This window comes from Mobula birostris, chromosome 24 (genome assembly GCF_030028105.1).
Source record: "Mobula birostris isolate sMobBir1 chromosome 24, sMobBir1.hap1, whole genome shotgun sequence".
NCBI classification, from domain to species: Eukaryota; Metazoa; Chordata; class Chondrichthyes; order Myliobatiformes; family Myliobatidae; genus Mobula; species Mobula birostris.
In genome coordinates, this window is record NC_092393.1 from 51765790 (window position 1) to 51784886 (window position 19097).

General features: G+C 40.3%; 1 protein-coding gene across 2 annotated transcripts in view; it reads left to right on the forward strand.

Annotated features, from left to right (window-relative positions):
• The window catches only part of LOC140187150 (E3 ubiquitin-protein ligase rnf213-alpha-like), a 225481-nt gene that overhangs the window by 140709 nt on the left and 65675 nt on the right, over positions 1–19097 (forward strand). For both annotated transcript variants that reach the window (XM_072242138.1, XM_072242139.1), the window contains exons 38-39: positions 2126–2338; positions 10652–10830. In XM_072242138.1, the coding sequence (XP_072098239.1) occupies positions 2126–2338; positions 10652–10830 (392 nt within the window). The remainder of the gene's footprint in view (positions 1–2125; positions 2339–10651; positions 10831–19097) is intronic.

A 19097-nucleotide genomic window follows, 5' to 3' on the forward strand; every position in this document is an offset into this window, starting at 1 on the left:
TCATTGCTAGAAGGATTGAATTTGAGAGCAGAGAGGTTACGCTGCAACTGTACAGGGTACTAGTGAGGCAACACCTGGAGTGCTATGGTCTCCTTACTTGAGGAAGGATATACTGGCTTTGGAGGCAGTGCAGTGGAGGTTCACCAGGTTGATTCCAGAGATGAGGGGGTTAGGCTGTGAGGAGAAGTTGAGTCGCCTGGGACTGTACTCGCTGGAATTCTGAAGAATAAGAGGAGATCTTATAGAAACGTATAAAATTATGAAAGGGTTAGATAAGATAGAGGCAGGAAAGTTGTTTCCACTGATAGGTGAGACTAGAACTAGGGGACATAGCCTCAAGATTCGGGGGAGTAGATTTAGGACGGAGATGAGGAGGAACTGCTTTTCTCAGAGTGGTGAATCTGTGGAATTCTTTGCCCATTGAAGCAGTGAAGGCTACCTCAGTAAATATATTTAAGACAAGGTTGGAGAGATTTTTGCATAGTAAAGGAAATATGGGTTATGGGGAAAAGGCAGGTAGGTGAAGATGAGTCCATGGCCAGATTAGCCATGATCTTATTGAATGGCGGAGCAGGCTCGATAGGCCAGATGGCCCACTCCTGCTCCTATTTCTTATGTTCTTATGTTTGCCCCATTAATATAATGAACTGAATACTGAGGCTTTGGGCCTACTCCTGCTCTGGGAATTTGGATGTAAGGACTCAGTTTGATTCAGAATGTGCTTGCTTCTATTGTTCATACGATTTGTGTTTTTTTTTCTCCCTCTCAATGGGTACTGGGGGTTGGTCTTATTTTTTTCAAATTTGGTTCTTTTGGACTACTTGTAAGCAAACAAGTCTCAAGATTGTATAATTTATACATTCTTTGATCATAAATGCCCTTTGAAACTTTGAAAGACAAGCTAGATTGTATTCGTCTGCAGAGTGCTGCGGGCTTGTTCTTGTTGATGGCATCCTTGGATTTGGACTTAGGTGATATTAGATTTTTGAGTGGCTCTATGTTTACTGCTATCTTATATGTGCTTATATATGCCTTGTGCTGTCGGTTTTGCACTTTGGCCCCAGAGGAATGCTGTTTTGTTTGCTGTAGTCATGGATTATCATGTATGGTTGAATGATCATTAAACTTGATGCTTTTCACAGAAGAAAACAGTTTCAAATAAGCAATTTAAAATGGTGTTGATCAGCTGATGGCGCAGTGAGATCAGCGCTGGGCTTGAGAACAGAGGTTCCCGAGTTCGAACCAGTGACAGACCACTCTCGAGCGCGCTCTCCATCCGTGCCGGGTTGATGTCGAGCTCACAACCCGACTCATTAAAAAAAACACTGCCACCTCCAGTTTAAAATCCCACGGGGAATATTGTGGAGGATCAAATACCCAAACCCAAACCTGGAGTGAAATGTTGAAAACAATTCAGCAAGAAAGATTCCACATTTGTAATGGAAACCGTGTGATTTTCTTCTTTGTATCGTCTGCAAGAAATGAAATGAAAATCTGTTCTCATGTCTTATAAAATATTTAAAGATTGAAATGCAAGGAAAGTAAAACTTAGTAGTTTGATTGAAATATTGAAATTTTGGACTTTGAAATGGACACAATGCACTGTATCCAAAACCTGACCTGCAGGCCTGTGCCTGATCAAATACAAAACTCTGAGCATCATTAGTAGTAACTGAACAAGCTTTGTTTATTGAATCTCTACAGGCAGCCCGCTCATTGATAAATGATGAATATCCAGCTGCTTACCTCATCTTTTGTGGCTGTCACTTAGACCACAGCAGTTAATAAACACCACCTGGTCCTGTCCTGTTCTTGTTTATTCAGTTTTGAAGAGACTGCCTGAAAAAGAATTGCTTGGCCATTTTTATACCCAAAAAAGCATCCAAATTTTGCATAGGAGGCTGTCAAGGATGCCTGATCCTGGCCACACCAAGTTTCCTTCCAGTAACTTTGTTCACAAGAAGTTGTTCCAGGATATTTTCCTTCATTATCAAACTCAGTTTTCAGGCATGTGTGTTTTAGCAGTGAACTGATTTCTGTTGTGAGCCCGAGAAATATTGTGGAAACATTTATGAAACATGGCTGGTGTTTGCTAATTTGAGATTTTGTTTTCATTTTGTTTTAGTTCCTTCAAGGAGCACTGCTCTCCTGTATAAATCAGCTAAAAATACAATATAATGTTGGAGATGATGTATCTTTGTTTTGGGTGCACTTTGCATATCAACACTTCAAAAACCGCCTGCAGAATTTTTCAAGAATTGTTGTAGTATATCCCTTGGTTCTGACTTTGCTACAGAAAATGAAAGATAAAATACGAAAAGCTGAAGAAAAAGATATGGTGAGAATATTCCTGAATATTTCGATTCAATTGCAAAATAATTGTCAACCTGATTATTTTATATATTAAGAGAATATATTGCATTTAAATAATACCCAGTTATTATGATGGATATCCTTTCACATGATTTTCTTAATCTCGTACTGTTCTGTTATCAGCTATTACATTTATGACTGGCAGAAGAAAATGCTATTCTGCATTGAGCACCATGTGATCAAGTGGGTATTTTAATAACTGAACATAAAAAAAGTAATGCATTAACGCCCGTTGACTTGTAAATAAAAATAATGCCTTTTTATTATCTTTCATAACAAACTAGAACACTAATAACCTTCCATATTTGGTAAAGAACCAAGGCTACAACCTGTAATAGTAAAGAAACAGCACTGAAGAAACTAATTACAAATCTGCTGGGTCTGAAAATCTGCATTCCAGAATAACTAAAGGAAGTGGCCCTAGGAATAATGAAACACTTGGGAAATATGAATTGGATTGGACCAGGATAGCATGGCTACAGGCAATGGATTGTTGATTTTCAGATTGAAGGCCTGCAACCAGTGGTAGGCCACAGAGATTTGTGCTGGGTCCATTAACAATTTGCGTGACAATGTAGTTGGCTGTATAGTGGACAGTAAAGTGGGTTACCTAAGATTACAGTGGGATCTAGATCAACTGGGAAAGTGAGCCGAAGTAGGGCAGATGGAATTTAACTCGGACAAATACAAGGTGTGTATTTCCAGCACCTGCAGATTTTCTCGTGTTTGGAAGTATAAGGTCATAGTCATACTTTATTGATCCCGGGGGAAATTGGTTTTCGTTGCAGTTGCACCATAAATAATTAAATAATAATAAAACCATAAGTAGTTAAATAGTAATATGTAAATTATGCCGGGAAATAAGTCCAGGACCAGCCTATTGGCTCAGGGTGTCTGACCCTCCAAGGGAGGAGTTGTAAAGTTTGATGGCCACAGGCAAGTTATGTAGTGGATGGGAGACATTGTCCAAGACGGCATGCAACTTAGACAGCATCCTCTTTTCAGACACCTCTGTCAGAGAGTCCGGTTCCATCCCCACAACATCACTGGCCTTACGAATGAGTTTGTTGATTCTGTTTGGTGTCTGCTGCCCCAGCACACAACAGCAAACATGATTGCACTGGCCACCACAGACTCGTAGAACATCCTCAGCATCGTCCTGCAGATGTTAAGGGACCTCAGTTTCCTCAGGAAATAGAGACGGCTCTGACCCATCTTGTAGACAGCCTGAGTGTTCCTTGACCAGTCCAGTTTATTGTCAATTCGTATCCGCAGGTATTTGTAACCCTCCGCCATATCCACACTGACCCCCTGGATGAAACAGGGGTCACCGGTAAGGTGTTGTACTTTGGTAAGTTAAAGTAGGGAAGTACCTGCACAGTAAATGGTAAAACCCTAAAGAGATGTAGAACAAAGAACTAAGGGTACAGGTTCACATTTCCCTAAAGGTTGAGTCAAAATTGGGGTGAAGAAGCCATTTGGCATGGTTGCCTTCAACAGTCAGGGCTTTTCTTGTGAATGCTGTTTATATGAACCTATGTACCTGTGATGTTGCTGCAATTAAGCTTTTCATTGCACCTGTGCGTACATGTACTTATGCATGACAATAAAGCCTGGAATTGGGTACAAGAATTGGGACATTGTGATACAATTGTGCAAGTTGTTGGCGAGAGCATACAAGAGTACTATGTGCAGTTCTGATCAAGGAGCTATTGAAGAATGTCATTAAGCTGGAAAGGGTGCAAAAAAGATTCAAGAGAATCTTACCTCCTACCCAAGGACCACAAGCCTTTCCTGTCCAGGTAGACCCATTGTTTCTGCTTGTTCCTACTCCAATGAACTTATATCTGTGTACCTTGACTCAGTTTTATCCCACCTGGTTTCGTCCCTTCCCACCAATATCCATGCCACTTCATGTGCTCTTGATCTTTTTAATGATTTGAAGTCCCCTGGGTCCAATCATTTTATTTTCACTATGGACGTTCAGTCCCTATACACCTATATCCCCCACCAGGAAGGCCTCAAAGCTCTCCATTTCCTTCTGAACACCAGACCCAAACAGTTCCCCTCTACCACCACTCTCCTCCGTCTGGCAGAACTTGTCCTCACTCCCAATAATTTCTCCTTTGGCTCCTCCCACTTCCTTCAAACAAAAGGTGTAGCCATTGGCACTTGCATGGGCACCAGCTATGCCTACCTTTTTGTCAGCTACATGGAACAGTCTATGTTTCAAGCCTACACAAGCCTATCACTCCCCAACTTTTCCTATGCTACATCGACGACTGCATTGGTGCTGTTTCCTGCACCTATGCAGAAGCTTGTTGACTTCATCAACTTTGCCTCCAACTTCCACCTGCCTTCAAATTTACCTGGTCCATTTCAAACACCTCCCTCCCCTTTCTGGATCTCTCTGTCTCTATTTCTGGAGACAGCTTCCAGTCTATTATAAACCTACTGACTCTCACAGCTACCTGGACTATACGTCTTCCCACCCTGTTACTTGTAAAAATGCCATCCCCTTCTGTCAGTTCCTCTATCTCAGCTGCATCAACTCTCATGATGAGGCTTTTCATTCCAGAACTAAGATGTCCTCCTTCTTCAAAAAAAAGCTTCCTTCCTTCACCATCAATGCTACCCTCAACCACATCTCTTCCATTTTGCCCACATCTGCCCTCACCCCGTCCTTCCGCCACCCCACCAGATACAGGGTTCCTCTTGTCCTCACCCATCACCCCAACTGTCTCCGCATCCAGCACATAATTCCACCACCAAGCAAATATTTCCCTCGCCCCCACTTTCTGCTTTCTGCCGGGATCGCTCCCTACGTGACTCCATTGTCCATTCATCCCTCCCCACTGATCTCCGTCCTAGCTCTTATCCTTGGAAGAGGAATATGTGCTACACCTGCCTCTACACCTCCTCCCTAAGTACCATTCAGGGCCCCAAACAGTCTTTCCAGGTGAGGTGACACTTCACCTGTGAGTCTGTTGGGGTCAGCTATTGTATACGGTGCTCTTGGTCTGGTGTCCTGTATATCGGTGAGACACAACATAGATTGGGAGACAACTTTGTCGAGCACCTACGTTCCATCCACCAGAAAAGCAGGATTCCTAATGGGCACCCATTTTAATTCCGCTTTCGATTCCCATTCTGACCTGTCAGTCCATGGCTTCCTCTACTGTTGCGATGAGGCCACACTCAGGTTGGAGGAGCAACACCTGAAATTGCATTTGGGTAGCCTCCAACCAGATGGCATGAACATTGCTTTCTCAATCTTCCTGCAATGCCCCCTGTCCCCACCTTCACCATTCCCCATCCCCTTTTACCTCTCTCGCCTTACCTCCTTACCTGCCTATCACCTCCCTCTGGTGCTCCTTCCCCTTTTCTTTCTTCCATGGCCTTCTGTCCTCTCCCCCCTCTGTGATCGCCTATCACCATGTGGTTATTCCTTCCCTCCCCCCCCACTATTTTACTCTGACTCCTCACTCTTTTTTTCCAGTCCTGCTGAAGAGTCACATCTTTTCCATAGGTGCTGCCTAGACTGCTGAGTTCCTCCAGCATTTTGTGTGTGTTGCTTGGATTTCCAGTATCTGCAGATATTCCCTTGTTTGTGATTGGTACAGTCCCATGTTCTATTCATGACACTTCTCCATCTGGTGCAGAAAGGAGATCATGTTGGATAGAAAAAAAGATGAGTCAGAGTAAGAAAGTTGGGGGAGGGGTGAAGTTGATTGGTGAAAGAGGGGGGAAGTTGATTGGTGAAAGAGATAAAGGGCTGGAGAAGAGGGAATCTGATAGGAAAGGGTAAACCATGGAAAAAAGAAAAGGGTGAGGAACACCAGAGGGAGGTGATAGGCAGGTAAGAAGATAAGGTGAGAGAGGGAAATGGAAATGGGGAATGGTACCTCAGTTCGCTCTGCATCCACACTGATCCACTGTGAGGTTGCTTTTGGCAATGGTGGGGCTGATTTTTTCCTAGGGAATTCTGGCGAGGATCTCTCTGGCGGTGGACAGTAGGGTAACGCTTCTGTCGTCTGAGCAGTCTGATTTCTTCCCTTTGTTCTTGTACAGGGAGACAATTATCAGCGTTGTGTAGGTCATTTAAATCTGATCCTTTCTCCCAGCAGAGCATGAACAAGTTTGTGAGTTTGCTCAGGAGAATGCTCTGCCCATTTTGTACGCTTCAGCTGGGATCCCATCAATGCCTGGGGCTTTATGGCATTTCGGCTTGGAAATAGCGTCTTTGACTTCGTCCAGAGTTGGCAGGCCATCAAGCTTAAACCTGACCTATACTGGAGGGATCATTTCAATGGATGCTACTTGTACTTGACGATTATCCCTGAAAAGACTCTAGTAGTACTATGCCCATTATCTCATGATGGCTTCCTTGTCTGTCAGCAGGCTGGAGCTGTCAGATGAGTACAGAGGGGCTTGAATATGACTAGTCAGATCATACACTACGTGCAGCGGTTCGTTGAAGGCTTGAGTATAGCTGGTGTCTGCATAATGTTGCGTTCATTCTGCTAGGGCAGTTCACCAATTGTTTTACATCTTTCTCAGTTTGGCTTGGTGGGTGTTGCATGCAGCTCTGTATTCTGCCTTGGCCGCTTGGTGGTCGGATGTGGACAGCACCACTTGATGAGACTAGCGTTTCTTCTGGAGCAGATTCCAGATTTCAGTGTCATTTTCAGCAAACCAGTCCTTGTTTCTTCATGAGGAGTACCCAACTACCTCAACAGCCGCATCTTGGGTTAACAGTCAGTCTGAAAAAGCAAAGATCCTCCATCAGCCACCATGTGGTGTTTACAGCCCACCTCAGATCACCATTGATGACCACCTTCTCACCATGGTTGAGCAGTTCACCTACCTGAGCAGCGTCATCTCCAATGATGCTTCTGCAGTTAAGGACGCTGACAATCAACTCACCAGAGCCAGCAGTGCTTTCAGGTGCCTCCAGAAACATGTGTGGAAGAACCTCCAGCTGTGTCTGTCCACAGAAATCTAGGAGTACAGGGCTACTATTATCGTAACACTGCTATATGGCTCTGAAGCGTGGGTCTTGTACCACAAGCAAATCCGTTTGCTCAAAGGCTTCCACTAGTACTGCCTCTGCTCCATCATGGGTATCAGCAGGCAGTATCATTTCTCCAACAACGACGTCCTAGGGAAGGCTTAATTTGCAAGCATTGAAGCCACTTCGCTGCTCAGCTGGTCAGGCCACATGTCTTGCATGGACAATTCCAGGTTACCAAAAGCAATACTCTACAGAGAACTCTCTCAGGGCAAGAGAAATTGTGGTGCCCTACACAAGAGGTTCAAAGACCAACTTAAACAGCAGTTCTCTCAGACAAATATCGAGGTCAATGAGTGACAGCAGCTGGCTTGTGACAGACTACTGGAGAATGCTGATCCATGGAGCAGCCAAGAATTTTGAGGAATCCAGGAAAGCAGCTGCTGAAGGGAAGAGACGCAGGAATGATCCTACTACTCAAGCACCTGCATCCCAGCTGCTCCTCCAGAGTCTGCAGATCAAGAATTGGCCTCCACAGTCACCAACGATCGTGCCGTCACTCCTGAGGATTCTTCCCTCCTGATATTCACAAGTGAAGAACCAGCCATCATCAATGAAAGCACCTGAAGTTGTATATAGTATTATGGTTATAACTAGTTGATAACTAGTCTTTTTCTTACTGACAATCATGGACTAGTGGGGGACTGCGTCAATTAGTGCTTGGGCCTCATAAATTCATATTACAGGTTTCCCCCGCCATGCGAAGGTAGAGCGTTCCTATGAAATGGTTCGTAAGCCGAAATGTCGTAAAGCGAAGAAGCAATTGCCATTTATTTATATGGGAAAATTTTGTGAGCGTTCGCAGACCCAAAAATAACCTACCAAATCAAGCCAAATAACACATAAAACCTAAAATAACAGTAACATATAGTAAAAGCAGGAATGGTATGATAAATAAACAGCCTATATAAAGTAGAAATACTTCTCTACAACGATTGCCTGCACAGATCTCCGTAACGAAAATCTCACGCAAGCGCTCTCAGCAGAAAATCTCACGCAAGCGCTGTTGGCATAAACGTGCTCTCCAGTAACCTTTAAATCATAAAGCTGTCAAATCTACCAGATAACACGTAAAAATACACAGCCTATATAAAGTAGAAATAATGTATGTACAGTGTAGTATCACTTACCGGAATTGGGAAAACAGCGCCGAGCACATTGATGATGGTGTGTTAGACTGAGTCGTCGCAGGCTGGGTGGTGCAGTGGCCCCCACCCTCCAGGCCGCCAACCCGATATATTGCCGCAAAGCATGCAGCGGTAGCCGGGAGGCACACAGCACATAGTTAAGAAAAAAGCCGAAATAAACATGCTAATTAATTAGGTGCTGCCCAGCACGTAAATGTCGGTGCAGATCAGAGGTGATTGCCGATTGCATTGCCTCTGATCTGGGCCGACAGTTATGTGCTAGGCAGCACCTAATTAATTAGCATGTTTTTTTCAGCTTTTTTCTCAAAGATGTGCTGTGTGCCTCCCGACTACCGCTGTGTTCTTTGCAAATTGGTACAGTATCTGTCCGGGGCCCGGGTGTTGGGGTGGTGTCATCTCACCGTCGATCAGGGCAGGCAGCTCATCTTCTCCTATGACTGCCCGCCTCGATGTCGAAGGTCGAGGTATGTCGTCTGCTATGGCTGATGTGGAAGGCTTGCTTGACTGCTGAGCCTCGCACATTTTTCTATCATACAGTTGCAAGCACTCAAACCATCCTGCAAATATCCCCTAAACCTACGTTCTCTTTCAAAATTAAAGTCGTACTTTATCATTGCAGCGAAAATCTCACGCATTTGCTTCACTTTCTGCATTCGGTTGCATTCGGTTTCGATTGTTATCCTTTCCTCTTCCAATTGCATCAGCTCTTCATCTATCAGTTCTTGGTCATGGAATGCCAAAACCTCTTCAACATCATCTTCGTCAACTTCCACAAGCCAAGTTCACGTTGTCCTGGCTTCGTTCACCACAATTGAAACGCTTAATTATGTCTAGTTTCACGCTAAGTGTAACACCCTTACTCTTTCAGGCTTTTCCGACACCTTAGAACTCATCTTGCTAACGGCTGCTCAATGCAACGTGTTTAAGCAATGCCATTCCGAATCCGGGGCAGAGCGACTGCTCGGGGCGTGCGCTGCCTTCTATTGCGCGCTGCCTTTCTTCGTAACAGTGAAAACACCTTCTGAAAGCGAAAACAGGGTACTAATGTAGGTCTTTCGTAACAGTGAGGTTTCGTAAAGTGAACGTTAGAAAAGCAGGGGAAACCTATATAATTCAGTGATTTGTATAAGAGAACTAAATATAACATCTCCAAGTTTGTAGTCAACTGAAAGAGGGTGTTGGGGGTTGGAGGGTGATGGGCAAACAGATGGAGAAAAATATGAGCTGTAAGAAGGATATAGAGTGGGTCCAGGGTGATTTAGCCAAGTTGGGTGAGAGGGCACATGACTGGCAGATGCAGTTTAACAGGGATAAATGTGAAATCATTTGCTTTTTTTCTAAAATCAAATAAGTAGTTTTGCTGGATGAAGATGTATTAGGGAAAAATGGTCATACAACGAGACCCACGTGTCCTTTTATACCAATCAGAAAGCAACAATTTGAGCGCAGCAAATAGTTTAGTAAGCTAACAGTTACACTAGCCTTTGTAGCGAGAGGAGCAAGGACACCTCGATGCCTAGCTACTGGTCCTTGTTGAGATCTAGGTGGAATTTTGCATGCTAGTTTGGTCTTGCCATGGGCAAGTTTTACTAGATTGAACCTTAGGATAGCAGGACTGAAGTTGAGGTACACTGGATTGATTACGGCTATGTTCACTGGAGTTTAGAATAATAGGAGTGGATGTCATAGAAACATATAAAATTAAATGAAAAGGATTGAACAATCTTGAAACAGGGAGGTTATTTCTGATGACTGGAGTGTCCAAGGACTGTGGAATTCTCTACCACAGAAGACATTAGAAGACAAGTCATTGGATCAGGCTTGAAGAACTGAATATCTACACATAGCTACAGTAGCTATTTCCGTTTGTTTTCTGTGCTTCATACACATTTTGATTGGTGCATGGCTAATTTAATAAAACTTCCAGTGGCCCCAGCATGTATTTTGATAGGTAGATATTGCATGCTTAATGGTTTACACAGCATTTGTTTGAGACTGTTTAATTTCTTTTCACCTATTTGAAAATGGTTAGACTATTAATCTTTGTAATTTAATGCAGGTCATAGATATTTATGCAGCAGCTGCCTGTATTGAAATGCTGGAAGTTGAACGCACTAAGTTATCGAATCAGAGGTGGCTTCAGATGGTGAACACTCTACAAATGCCCATTGAGCTAGTCTGTGCAGAAGTCTTAGCACATGGTGAAGGAAGCAAATTTGCTCTTGCAAATGATGTCCGGTAAGAATTTTATGTATTATTTTTGTATTTCTGAAAATGCATAGCTTTTTTTTAAACAAAAGAAAATTACTAAGTAAATTAAAGATTGTAATCAATGCATACCAGGGTTTTGGATTAAGATTAAATATGATTTGATGTTATCAGTGTCATAAAAATTACTGAGTAGTAAACTTTGTTCTAGTACCATAATGAGCAATTTCCTTCTGTCAACTTGTACCTTATTGACCAGATCATACTTCTTTTCACTTCATGAGGCAGCTGATACTCTGGTTCCTGTTCTCAATTTTATAATTTTCTCCCAAAACTAGATTAACTTTCTCATCTTATTTCCTTTGCCTCACTTTTTAAAAAACTTATAATTTGCAATTATAAGTGATATCATTGGTTCCTTCCTTACTTTTTCTATGTTCCATCTTTCAAATACTCTGAAGCATTTCTTCAAAATACTTTTATTGAATAGCTTCTGTGCACCTCCCTGTGAACTACTTTGTTCACCATTTTTAAAAAGGGATGTAGGCAAAAGACGGCAACTATAGGCCAGTTAGCTTAACATCTGTAGTCGGGAAAATGCTTGAAGCTGTCATTAAGGAAGAAATAGTGAAGCATTTAGAAAGGAGTGGTTCCATTAGAAAGATGCAGCATGGAGTCAGAAAGGGCAGGTCCTGTTTGACTTACTTACTGTAGTTCTTTGAGGACATAATGAGTGCAGCGGATAGGGGGGAACAGGTAGATGTTGTATACTTGGATTTCCAGAAGGAGTATAAATGGGTGTTTCTCTGGTTTGCAGTCTGTGGTGAGTATGGTGCCACAGGGGTAGGTGCTGTGTCTGCAGCTGTTTACCATTTACATTGATGATTTGGAAGAGGGGACTGAGTGTAGCGTAGCAAAATTTGCTGATGACACTAAACTGAGTGGAAAAGCAAATTGTACAGAGGATGTGGAGAGTCTGCAGAGGGATATAGATAGGTTAAGTGAGTGGACCAAGGTCTGGCAGATGGAATACAACGTTGGTAAATGCGAGATCATGCACTTTGGAAGGAATAATAGAAGAGCAGATTATTACTTAAATGGTGAAAGATTGCAGCATGATGTTGTGCAGAGGGACTTGGGAGTGCTTGTGCATGAATCCCAAAAAGTTGGCTTGCAGGTATGTGACGGGATCCTGAATTATCCCTATGAACTGTGCCTTTAAAAAGGGAGAGGGAGAGTTGCTCAACACAAGCCCCTTGTTATTAAGAGAGAGAGAGAGAGGCGAAGACTGCTTTGAGATGGTGTTATAGTTTCTCTGCAGCATGTTTACACTTTTACAAGGACACTGCCAGCTTCTGTGTTCCTACAGAGAGAGAAGGGAGGAGCTACTTGATGGACAGTTGGTGTTCAGCATGGTGAGATAAATGGGTCAGCTGATAGACACAGAGATACATGGTTTTGGACACTGGTTGAGCTTTGTGTGCCCAAAGAAAGGTCAGGTGAATCGATTGGTGACTCTCACAATGTGGGAAAGGTGTGACCGGTGGGAAGTTATTCGTGTGCCAACCCTCACCTGGGTTGATAACTCACCCACAGAAGACGGTCTTCTTTTTTGTGGTCACATTTGGTGACTTTAAAGGAAGAGAAGAGGGGAGAGGAAGGTTTGAAATAAAAGAAACCTAGTGACAAAGAGGTCACTGTTTGGACTCTCTCTCTCTAAGTAGCCCGTGAGGGTGAGTCTGAGTTCCATTCGAATACAAAGCTGTGACTGTCACGTAGTTAATCCACAGGAGTGAGTGGAGTACCTTTGTGAATACCACTTGTGTGTTACCCTTGTTTGGGTGTGGTAGTTCACTGAAGAAAGGCACCCCTGTGGCAAATCACTGTTGGAGTTATTTTGTATGTGGTGGGACTGGATAAGTGGCTATCACGTTGTGTGTTTGGGGTTGGTTCCCTTGAAGAGGGTCCCCTTAGTGATAAGCTACTGTTGGTGATAATCCATATGTGGATTCTGTTTGAGTATCCTGTGGACACCACTTTGGAAAGACCCGTAGCTGAATTAGAGTGTGGTATCACTTGTGTTGAAAGGATATTCGTTGAAGATCACTGTCAGTGACACTTCATGTGTGGAGTGGAACAACTTCGGAGATAAAACCTACTACTATTGTTATTTTGTATTGCTGTCGTGGAATCTGTGGAATATCGACGTAATTGCCTTCTCTCGACATTTACCCTGGATTACAAATATCTCTCTCTCATCACCTATTCTGTGGATGAACTGAACTTTCATTCTTTACCATCTCAAGACTCTAAGCCTTGTTTCCCCCAAAATCAATAGTTTGGGAGTTATATTTGTGTGTGTGTGTGTGTGTGTGTGTGTGTGTGTGTGTGTGTGTGTGTGTATGTGTATATGTGTGTGTGTGCATGTGTATATATGTGTGTGTGTGTGCATGTGTATATATCTATATATATGTGTGTGTGTGTGTGTATGTATATGTAACAGTGCTAACTTGTTTGATTTATCCAGTTATATATGACTGTATTATGTAGTTACTAATAAAAATAGATTATGTTAACACCAATACCAGACTCTAGCTGTTTTCCATTTCTGCTGGTTCTTTAACCCGTCACAGGGTACGTGACAGTTATTGCTAGAGGGATTGAATTCAAGAGCATGCTGCAACTGTACAAGGTACTGGCGAGGCCAAACCTGGAGTACTGTGTGCAGTTCTGGTCTCCATACTGGAGGAAGGATACACTGGCTTTGGAGGCAGTGCAGAGGAGGTTCACCAGGTTGATTCCAAGGATGAAGGGGTTAAACTATGAGGAGAGATTGAGGTGCCTGGGTCTATACTCTCTGGAGTTCAAAAGAATGAAAGGGGATTTTATAGAAACATACAAAATTTTGAAAGGGATAGATGAGATAGAAGTAGGAAAGTTGTTTCCGTTGGTAGGTGAGACTAGAACAAGGGGACATTGCCTCAAGATTCAGGGGAGAAGATTTAGGATGGAGATGAGGAAACTGTGTTTCCCAGAGAGTGGTGAATCTGTGGATTTCTCTGCCCGGGGAAGCAGTTGAGGCTTTTTCACTAAATATTAAGAAACCATTAGATAGGTTTTTACATAGTAAGGGAATTAAGGGTTATGGGGAAAAGGCAGGTAGATGGAGCTGAGTTTACGGATAGATCAGCCATGATCTTATTGAACGGTAGGGCAGGCTCAATAGGCGGGGTGGCCTACTCCTGCTCCTATTTCTTATGTTTTCCAAAATAGTAACTTAACAAATCTGATGGAGAAGAAACGGAAGAAAAACACCCAAGAAATACTCTGTAATGAAGGGCACAGATTAGAGTGAACTTGATCAAGTGCTAGTCAAAATACTCATAGAATTCATCATAAAGGAAATTCAACTGATAGCATATTAAAGACTAGTCTAGATTATAGTAAGCTTTAAATGGAGACTGTTAAGAAAAGTCCAAGATGCAGTATATTCAGAGGTCCGTAGTGGGAAGAAGTAATTAAGGATGATGGAAACAACTTGAGCATCAGTGAAGGCAAGAAATTCATTGTTTTACTTTGGTGCCTAATGAAGCAAAAATATCCCAATTCTATGAGATGATGTAGTCACCAGAAGAGTGAACAACGTTCCTTATAACTTTTTTTAATAGACCAACCATTGCTCTGAGCAGGAAATTTTTGCACAGCCTGAAAATTGCACGGTATTTTAAATCAACATTATACAAAAGAAAATTAAGGCTGCACAGCAAGAAAAGGCTATCTGTGCAGAAGCATTTCAGTCCCACATTGGAAACGCACCTGCACAGCTTAGAGGAAGCAGTGACTGTGAATCTTAATTTATCCCTGAATATCTCAAAACTGCATGGCATAGGTGGGGCGGGGGGGAGCTACTCTGTACCATATGAAGAATTTGTGATGGAAAGTTCTTTTTGAGGTTTATTGCTTTTTTAAATGTTTTTTTTTTCAATTTTTGGAAAAAAGAACCCCTATTAACTAAAAAAAAAAACCCTACTAACAAAAAAAACATTGGGAGCACAACCCTGGAGCTATACGCCATACAAGCTTCCATAAAAGAAAAATATCAATCCGCCAACCAAATCCAATTACACAATCATAAGGGGACCATCTTAATGAACTCAAATCAAATGATAGTTGCGGGCAAAAGAACCCCGCCTTTTCTCAAAGTCAAATTGAGGATCAAAAGTTCAACTTCTAATTTTCTCCAAACTAAGACATAACATCACCTGAGAGAACCATTGTATCAAAGTGGGAGCAGAGGCATCTTTCCATTTCAACAAAATAACCCTTCTGACCAATAATGTAACAAATGCTTATTACATATTGGTCTGATATAGAAATACCATGAATATATTGAGGGATTATACCGAGCAAAACTGTCAATTTTATTAGATTGTAAATTAATTGTTAAAACTTTAGAAATTGTAGAGAAAATAGATTTCCAAAACTGTTTCAGTACAGAACACAACCAAAGCATATATGTCAATGTAGCTGTCTCAGTTTTACATCTATCACACTGACTATCAACATTAGGAAATATTTTAGACAGTCTCTCCTTCGTCAAATAGTAATGATGTACAATTTAAAATTGAATTAAAGAGTGACTGGCACAAATCAAAGAAGAGTTAACCAACTTCAAAATTCACAACCAGTCCTCTGTTATCAAGGTCATGTTAAGCTCTCTTTCCCAATCTTGCTTAATCTTAAGTGAAGGATAATTGTATTGTTGTAATAGTAAATTGTAAATTTTCCCAATAAAACCTTTCACTAAAGGATTCATTTTTAAAATGTCTAACAGGTCAGAATCCTGTATATGTGGAAAATTACATAAATATTCTTGTAAGAAATGTCTGACCTGAAGATATTGCAGGAAATATGAGTATAAGAGAGAGTATTTAGAAACTAATTTCTCAAAAGATATCAATCAACCTTCTTGGAACAGATCCATGAAGGACTCCTTTATTCCTCCAAAGAAAAAAGTTAGAATCACTTGGTGAAGGTTTAAATAAATAATTTTGATGAATTAAACTAAGAAGGTTAAATTTTTTGAGATTAAAAAAATTACGAAACTGGTACCAAATTCATAATGACTGCTTAATCATAGGATATAAATTTAGATTAGAAATTTTGACCAGTTGTACAGGTGAAGAAGCTCCTAATAACAAAGTTAAGTGTTGGACACGTGGCCAAGTGGTTAAGGCGTTCATCTAGTTACCTCAAGGTCGTTAGTTCGAGCCTCAGCTGTGGCAGTGTGTTTGTGCCCTTGAGCAAGGCACTTAATCACACATTGCTCTAGTCTGTGCGAGGAGTGGCGCCCCACACAGACTTCCAATCGGCGCCTTGTAAGGCATGAAAATGCCCAACGCAAGCCTCTCATGGTCTGAGTCAACGTTCCCCCCCCCCAAGGAAAATTGTTTCATAGCTTTCAATTCCAAATCAACCCAAGGTGGTCGTTCATTTTTATCAGCCCAATATAACCAAGAACACACACAATGTATATTAACAGCCCAATAATGCATTCTTAAATTAGGCAGAGCAAGACCTCCATCCTTTTTTAATTTTTGTAAATGATATTTTCCAATTCTTTGTCTTTTATTATTCCAAACAAAAGATGAAATAATAGAATCAACCTGATCAAAAAACTTATTAGTTTAAAAAAAAAGGAATACTTTGAAATACCCGCTAACAAAAGTATGAGTGGATTCCATCTACAAAATAATGCTTCATAAAATCCACTAAAGGAACCAAATTAACTCTATAAAGGTCTCTGTAATTTTTAGTGATGATACATAATACCTAAATTTTTATGAGTCCGTAACTTTAAAAGGAATGTCATCATGTATAGAAGCAGAATCATTTAGAGGAAATAATTCACTTTTATAAAAGTTTAGTTTATATCCCGGAAACTTTCCAAATTAATTTAATAATTTCAATAAACTAGGAATGAATTCTTCAGGATTCGAAACATAAACTAAGAGATCATCAGCATAAAGGGAGATCTTATGAATAGTCCAATTTATAGAAATTCCATGGATATCTTTAGCTTCACGAAGTGCAATAGCCAAGGGTTTCAACGCCAAATTAAATAATGGGACTTAACGGACATCCTTGTCTCGTACCCCGCGAAAGTCGAGAAAAAGGAGATCTGCAATTATTAGTAATAACAGTAGCAATGGGGCTTTTATGTATCATTCTAATCCACTTATTAAAATTAGTACCAAAGTTGAATTTCTCTAAAAACGTTAAATAAGTATTTCCATTCAACTCTACCAAATGCCTTTTCAGCATCAAGAGAAACAGCACATTGGGGAGTCTTAGAAAAGGATGAGTATATAACATTTAACAGTCTCCGAGTATTAGAGAAGGAATAATGACCTTTTACAAAACCTGTTTGGTCCCGAAATAATTTTAGCTAGAATATTCTCCAGTCGATTCGCCATTATTTTTGGAAGAATTTTAGCATCCGCATTTAATAATGAAATAGGTCTATATGAAGCACAGTCAGTAGGGTCTTTATCTTTCTTTAGAATTAAAGAAATAGAAGCTTCATAAAATGTGGGAGGTAACTCTCCTAACAAAAAAGGATCTTTAAGCGTTTCCAGCATATATGGAGAAAGCAATTTTTCAAATTTTTTATAAAATCCTACAGAAAAACCGTCCAATCCAGGGACTTTACCAGATTGCATTGAAAGAATGGCTTTCTGAATTTCTTTTTCAGTAATAGGAGTATTAAGAGTTTGTTGATCTTCAACAGATATTCTAGGGAAATCAATCTTTAGTAAAACGGCATTCATTTTAGAAGGATCAGCTGGAAACTGAGATTTATAAATTTCAATGGAAAAGTCTTGAAAAATTTTATTAATATCTTCATAATTACAACCTAAACTACCGTTTCCCTTACGAATTTTTAAAATTTGTCTTTTAGCTTTAGCTGCCTCTAATTGGGATGCTAATAGCTTATTATTTTTATCTCCAAACACACAAAATTGACTTTTCAATTTAAGCAAATTTCTTTCAATAGGATAAGTTAATAGTAAATTATATTGTGATTGAAGTTCAACCCTTTGCTTAAATAAATCAATGTTAGGAGAGATTGCATAAATATTATCCAAGTCTTTAATTTGTTTTGAAATCTTATCTAGCTCTACTTTTGTCTGTTTCTTAAGCTTAGCTAAATAGGAGATTATCTGACCTCGCAAATATGCTTTAAATGTATCCCATATAATCAATTTCGACACATCTCCCGTATTGTTAAAAAGAAAAACATCTTTTATCTGAGTCTCAATAGATTTGACAAAGTCCAAACTTTGTAATAAATTTTCTGGAAAGTGCCAAGGCAAGTTTGCAATACTGACATCATTCAATTCAAAAGCTAAGTTTAAAGGCGCATGATCCGAAACAACGATAGCGTCATATTCACATTTCTGGACTTTGGACAAAGATCAGAGATCAGCTGTAAAATAATCGATTCTCGAATGTTTTTTGTGAACATGTGAATAAAAAGGATAATCTCTGTCATTAGGATGTAGATGTCTCCAGATTTCGATCAAACCATAATCAATTAAAAAAGAGTTAATAAGTGATGCTGAACAACTTGGAAACCGCTGATTGGTTGAACTCTTGTCAATCAAAGGATTTAAACAACAGTTAAAATCACCACCCATTAACAACATATATTCATTTAAATCTGGCAATAAATCAAATACGTTTTTAAAAAAAGGATCATCTACATTAGGTCCATATAGATTAACCAGAACAATTTTTCTATTACAAATTGTTCCTTTGACAATTAAAAATCTACCATTAGTATCTGACACAATATCTTGTTGGATAAATAAAATATTAGATTTAATAAAAATAGATACTTCCTTTGTTTTATTTTGACAAGTGGCATGATATATAATATAACCATATAACATATAACAATTTGAAGGCCCTCCCACATTCAATAAATGATATTGAAGGCCCATCCACATTTTAAAAAATCTGATCACCGGTTTTGTTATGTGTTTCTTGAGCAAAAATTATATTGGGTTGGAATCAATTAATAATTTTAAGTCTTTTTCTTAATAGGGTGATTCCAGCCATGTACGTTCCAACTAATAACATTTATCTGTTTAACTACAATAAAATATTTTTTTAACACATAAATACACGCATACCAACGCGGGCTAATCAAAAATGGCGGTGATAAGTATAACCATATAGAAAACACGCATGCTCTGGAACTCTGTAATAGGAAAAAATAGAATAAGAAAAAC